Source organism: Triticum urartu, chromosome 1 (assembly GCF_003073215.2).
Source record: "Triticum urartu cultivar G1812 chromosome 1, Tu2.1, whole genome shotgun sequence".
Classification (NCBI taxonomy): Eukaryota; Viridiplantae; Streptophyta; class Magnoliopsida; order Poales; family Poaceae; genus Triticum; species Triticum urartu.
Window position 1 is genome coordinate 255,891,151 of NC_053022.1, and position 6,266 is coordinate 255,897,416.

Sequence of the window (6,266 nt, forward strand, 5' to 3'; positions counted from 1 at the left end):
GGGTCAGCAAGAATCAATTCAAAGATGCAAAGTTGAATAAACGCTCAACGACGGTGTTGTGTTGGTCCTAGGCTAGACCGTGCTAGAGACGCAAGCCTAGAACACTAACAAAATCACGACGCTGCACGTAAACAATGGAGGAGCACACTCTGAATTTTTTTTCATTTTTTCACTTTTTTTTGCACTTTTTTTTCTCTTTTTTTTGCTCTGCAACAATTTTTTTTCGAAAAAGTCTACAAATGGTCTAAAAACTGTCTAGCCAGAATTTTCCAGACTTAGTCTTTTTTTGAGTTTGGAACTATTTTTCTACTGCGGGTAGCACGGAATCTCAGGAGTCCTACTCTCTCACGACTCGGAGTATGGCGTGATCTGGAACTCGAAAACAAAGCAACAAATACTGGACTCGGACTAGGACTGGTGGCGGAGATGAATCTGGTGGAACTCGGACTGTGGTGGCATATCTGGACTCGGATTGGTGGTGGTATATGGCGATGGTATATCTGGACTCGGATTGGTGGTGGTATATGGCGATGGTATATGTGGACTCAGATTGGTAGTTGTATATGGCAGCGACGATGTATATGGTGGGGTGGTGGTATATGGTAATGATGATGACGATGGTGCGGCGGCGGCGTGACAACCTGTGAACAGAACACGAAACTCTAAAGGACTAGACGCTAAGACCAGCAACTTGACACGACGATGCAACCGCAAATTCAACAAAGCAAATATAGAAAAGAATATGCAAAGGCTCAGATTCTTTCAGTTTTTTATGTAAGTTTAGGGGGGTAATGAAACAGGAAAAAAAACCAATTATTTGAACCACCAAGTTTCTTCAAGCTAGTAAAATGAAAAAAAATCAATTATCAAGTTTCTTAGTAAAATGAAATTCTTTAAGTTTTTTATGTACCCAAGTTTCTTCAAGGTAGTAAAATGATTTTTTTTTCAATTATTTAAGTGCGCAAGCACCATTGCCACGTCTACACTAGATCGAGGCAAACTACCCAAAGGCGTTATTTGGCCGGTATTGGATTGATAGGGGGTAATGAAACAGGAAAAAAACATCAACGGATTATTTGAACCACCAATTTTCTTCAAGGTAGTAAAATGATTTTGTTTTCAATTATCAAGTTTCTTCAAGGTAGTAAAATGAAATTCTTTCAATTATTTAAGTGCCCAAGCACCATTGCCACGTCTGCACTAGGTCGAGGCAAACCACCCAAAGGCGTTCTTTGGCCGGTATTGGATTGTTTAGGGAGGGGTAATGAAACAGGAAAAAAAAACTTAAACGGATTATTTGAACCACCAAGTTTCTTCAAGGTAGTAAAATGAAAAAATTTCAATTATCAAGTTTCTTGGTGAAATGTAATTTTTTCAATTATTTATGTGCCCAAGCACCATTGCCATGTATGCACTAGATCGAGGCAAACCATCCAAAGACGTTCTTTGGCCTGTATTGGATTGTTTAGGGGGGTAATGAAACATGGAAAAACTTCAACGGATTATTTGAACCACCAAGTTTCTTCAAGGTAGTAAAATGAAAAAAAATTCAATTATTAAGTTTCTTGGTATTTGAACCACCAAGTTTCTTCAAGGTAGTAAAATGATTTTTTTTCAATTATCAAGTTTCTTCAAGGTAGTAAAATAAAATTCTTTCAATTATTTAAGTGCCCAAGCACCATTGCCACGTCTGCACTAGGTCGAGGCAAACCACCCAAAGGCGTTCTTTGCCCGGTATTTGGATTGTTTAGGGGGGGGGGGTAATGAAATAGGAAAAAACTTCAACGGATTATTTGAACCACCAAGTTTCTTCAAGGTAGTAAAATGAAAAAAAATTCAATTATCAAGTTTCTTGGTGAAATGAATTTTTTTTCAATTATATGTGCCCAAGCACCATTGCTATGTATGCACTAGATCGAGGCAAACCACCCAAAGGCGTTTTTTGGCCTGTATTGAATTGTTTAGGGGGGTAATGAAACAGGAACAAAAAAGCAATGGATTATTTGAACCACCAAGTTTCTTAAAATGAAAAAAATTCAATTATCTTAGTGAATTGAAATTCAATTATTAAGTTTCTTGGTATTTGAACCACCAAGTTTCTTCAAGGTAGTAAAATGATTTTTTTTCAATTATCAAGTTTCTTCAAGGTAGTAAAATAAAATTCTTTCAATTATTTAAGTGCCCAAGCACCATTGCCACGTCTGCACTAGATCGAGGCAAACCACCCAAAGGCGTTCTTTGCCCGGTATTTGGATTGTTTGGGGGGGGGGGGTAATGAAATAGGAAAAAACTTCAACGGATTATTTGAACCACCAAGTTTCTTCAAGGTAGTAAAATGAAAAAAAATTCAATTATCAAGTTTCTTCAAGGTAGTAAAATAAAATTCTTTCAATTATTTAAGTGCCCAAGCACCATTGCCACGTCTGCACTAGATCGAGGCAAACCACCCAAAGGCGTTCTTTGCCCGGTATTTGGATTGTTTGGGGGGGGGGGGGTAATGAAATAGGAAAAAACTTCAACGGATTATTTGAACCACCAAGTTTCTTCAAGGTAGTAAAATGAAAAAAAATTCAATTATCAAGTTTCTTGGTGAAATGAATTTTTTTTCAATTATATGTGCCCAAGCACCATTGCTATGTATGCACTAGATCGAGGCAAACCACCCAAGGCGTTCTTTGGCCTGTATTGAATTGTTTAGGGGGGTAATGAAACAGGAAAAAAAAGCAATGGATTATTTGAACCACCAAGTTTCTTAAAATGAAAAAATTTCAATTATCTTAGTGAATTGAAATTCTTTCAGTTTTTTATGTACCCAATCAATATGTTGCTCCCGGCTGGGCTCGAACCCGCGACCTTCGGCTCATAAGACCAACGCTCTAACCAACTAAGCTACGGGAGCTTCCCTATTTGATTAAATTTTCTATTTAATTATTCCTAAACTTCTAACCTTCTGCCCTATACGTTCTGTAAACCTAACCTCGGCAGCAACTAATTGGTTTCTGTCGACTCGAAGAACTCAGAATGATAGAATCAGTAGCATCAACTCGGTGCTGAACTGAACACAATCAAGTGTGAACAAGGCATTCTATTTGCTATGGTACTCATAAATGTCAAGGTCAACAACATGGAGGACTACAAGTGGTAGCTTATTTATGTACATAAACAATCTCCTAATGTTTTCACTCGTCAATGCATCCATGTCTACAACATCACGATCATCTGTGTACACCCACAGACTGGTCGGCTTCACCTTTTGGAGACAGGCGCGGCAAAAGGGGCACGACTTTGATTTAGCATTCCTGCGAGGAGAGTGAACCTTGTTATCGTCGTCATCAAATCGTATTAAGGGGTCCCGCAAATTGGAACAGAGTGAAGAATGTGACAAGTTAGGCATGAAGAGCATGGATGGAATTGTTTTGCTCGATGACTAACAAACACAATATGAAATCCAAGAAGTGTTAAATAATGACATCAAGAAAGTGAAGCAAATCTCCTGAGTCAATTAAAGCATTGAGCTGAACATCTCAAATTTATTGACAGAACCTGACGAACATATGAGCAGGCTTTGTGTATGTAAATGTTTCTCATAATTAAAGTAAATCTTGGGGCTCTGTTTGGCATAATCTTCATGCATGCAACTGATTGTTGAACTTCCTAAAAAGAAAAGTGATTGTTGAACTACAAAAGTTTACCCTTTTTTATGAGCGTTATGAAATGCATAAAAAAATTAGATTGTGTTTTGGTAATGGAAACAGATTGTTGAACTATAAATAATACCATCACACTAAAGCTCGGGAAACAGGTTGTTAGTTAGATCAGTAGGATAAGGCGTAGATGACCAGATGAACTACTTGACTACATATAAGCTATAAAAAAATTGCGCAAATGATTGAAGCAATGACTTTTGCAGGCAATCGAATGAGGGAGACCGAGTGAATTTCATACCATTCTTCGAAGCACCTCAAGCACAAAGAGTGCGTACAGTCGGGCAGCACGATTTTAGCGTTCACCTCCAGACAAATCCCACACTCGACCTCCCTCTCCAAATCCAGCTGAGAGAAATCGCCATCCCTTCTCTTGAACTTGTCCACGCACAGTTTCCTTTGCTTCCTGTCGTCCAACTCAGTGATCCCGCTTGGCAGCTGAAGCAACGACGGGAATATAACACCTGCCGCGACGCAAATAATATGGATGAACATGTGGAGTCTTCCATGTCTTTTTTTTCTATCTATCTAGGAAAACAGCAGGACTCTGCCGCTTCCATGGTTTTGCTTGGATTGAGAGGTAATAACTATTAAAAAAGTACCGTAGAATTCTCTGATGCTGGCCTCCCTCTCCCAACTTGGCAAGGTCGTCGTGCCATCCTCCGCGTACACCTGCGTTACCAGAAATTTATCAAAATTCAGCCAGCAACCAGATGCGAAGAACTAATCGGACAGAGCAAAACGCTGAAATTGCAGAAGGGCTGCGAGGAAATTCAGTCAGCACCTTGTAAATCATAATCTTGAGGAGGCCGAGCGCGCTGGCGAGTCTACAGTCGGTCCACTGGACGAGGACATGCGCAACGGCGCTGTAGGCCATCCGCATCTGGATGACCGACCCGTCGTAGTCCCTCAGGAACTCCGACGCCCTGCGCATAAAGGAGCAGAGGACGCAGCCAAATTAATCAGCGAGGCACATCAACGACGAAAAGCGCACGCAAAATCTGGGAAATTGAGGAGGGTCGTTGCACTCACAGCGCATTGGCGTGCTCGATGTCGGCCTCGAGGGCCTTGACGGACTCCTGGAACCTCCGCATCGATGAGCCGATCGATCGACCGCCGGCGAGAACCCTAGCTAAACCTCCTCCTCCTCCCGGCCGCTCCGCTCTGGTCTGGTCTACTCGGGTGGTGATCGGATTGGACTGGATTGTGCTTCGCTGCCTCCCCCTTAAGCTGCGGGCTTGGATTGCTTTCCCACCACTTTTGCTGCGCTCTTTGCTGAGTCCAACTCTAATCCGAGCCGTACTCCTCCTTTTGTTGCCACTCTCGAGGGGTTGGGGAGGCGACGAGGAACAGTGAACGGGGCCCGCGTGGCAGTCCTTTGCGCGATCCAGTGGAACATTAACATCCCTCGTTCACGCGCCAAAAGGACACGCGGTTTACTCTTCCTCGCTGACAGGTTTGTCCGCTCGTGGGTGGGACCTTCTTGGCATTGAAAGTAGCTAATCGCGTGGGTACATTACTGGTGGAACGAGGCGGAGTTGAGTTTCCTGCCGAGCCAGGGCCCACGGAGAAATATCCGGAAGCAACGTCCACCTACGGGCGCTGCGCCCCGGTGTGCGTCACGCACCAGCTGGCTAACACGTTCGCTGACAGGTGGGTCCAGCAGAAGCCTAGGCCGACATGGCAGTATCGGCCATCGGATATTTCTTTTTTCAAGGCGGACCGGATGAGGGGCAGTGGATTTGTGGGTCCCGTAGGAGCGGAAGGAGGAAATCCGGGGGCTCCCTTGGTTTTGCTTTGTTTGGGATGCCGGGTGCGGCTCAAGGTGGGGCCGTGGAAACCTTATCTAGGTAGGTTGATGCACTTGACCCCGACCCCGGGCAAAGAACGGTAGGTGGTTCGGTCAAGCACTCAAGGTTGTGGTTATCTCGGGACATGCCTTGGCGAATGGTGATTGGGGAGTAATCCAATGGCTCTTTCTTGGACCAGGGGGCAAATGTTTTATCCGTTTTTGTTTACTCCGCATATTACATTTGGTCAAAGTCAAGCTTTGTAAACTTTGACGAAATTTATAGACAAAAATATTAACATGTACAATAACAAAACAATATCATTAGATTCATTATTGAATGTCTTTTCGCATCATATAGATTTGTTATCGTAAACATTTATATTTTTTTTTATAAACTTGGTCAAAGTTTACGAAGTTTGACTTCAGTCAACTCTAATATGCAGAGTAAATAAAAACGGAGGAAGTACTAGTTTAGTATCATGCCTTAATTTCAATTTGCTTATCACATCTACCGTGTGGTACAGATGTTTATAGGAGTACTTCCTCTGTTTCTTTAACAACCTTTGTAAACAATTATCATACGTTTATTTACACATAGAGCACTTTGCATACAAGATTTGTTTTAAGTCAGAAGATGTATAACCATGTTTATATTAAAACTATCGATATCCGCAATACTAAAGATATATATAGTATAAAAGGCATTTCCATGATGCATTTAATGATATTGATTTGATATATTGTGAACGTTGATGTTTTTCTTATGATCT

At 41.8% G+C, this 6,266-nt stretch overlaps 1 protein-coding gene and 1 non-coding gene across 2 annotated transcripts; both read right to left on the minus strand.

The window, feature by feature from the left end:
- Window positions 1-2,825: 2,825 nt before the first annotated feature.
- On the minus strand, window positions 2,826-2,899 carry TRNAI-UAU. The gene has a single exon. It is a non-coding gene; the product is annotated as a tRNA-Ile (tRNA).
- Window positions 2,900-3,070: 171 nt separating this feature from the next.
- On the minus strand, window positions 3,071-4,998 carry LOC125506124 (E3 ubiquitin-protein ligase AIRP2-like). Its single transcript, XM_048670994.1, has 5 exons — window positions 4,737-4,998; window positions 4,489-4,630; window positions 4,307-4,376; window positions 3,946-4,168; window positions 3,071-3,299 (listed from the first exon to the last, which is right to left on the minus strand). The coding sequence occupies exons 1-5, from the start codon at window positions 4,796-4,798 to the stop codon at window positions 3,086-3,088; spliced, it is 711 nt and encodes a 236-aa protein (XP_048526951.1). The 5' UTR covers window positions 4,799-4,998; the 3' UTR covers window positions 3,071-3,085.
- Window positions 4,999-6,266: the final 1,268 nt, after the last annotated feature.

Coding starts and splice junctions, on each gene's coding strand:
- LOC125506124 (XM_048670994.1), bottom strand. CDS start 4,798: ATGCGGAGGTTCCAGGAGTCCGTCAAGGCCCTCGAGGCCGACATCGAG. Junction 4,631..4,736: donor ATCGAGCACGCCAATGCGCT/GTGAGTGCAACG, acceptor CTTTATGCGCAG/GGCGTCGGAGTTCCTGAGGG. Junction 4,169..4,306: donor CAGCATCAGAGAATTCTACG/GTACTTTTTTAA, acceptor GCGTCGCGGCAG/GTGTTATATTCCCGTCGTTG.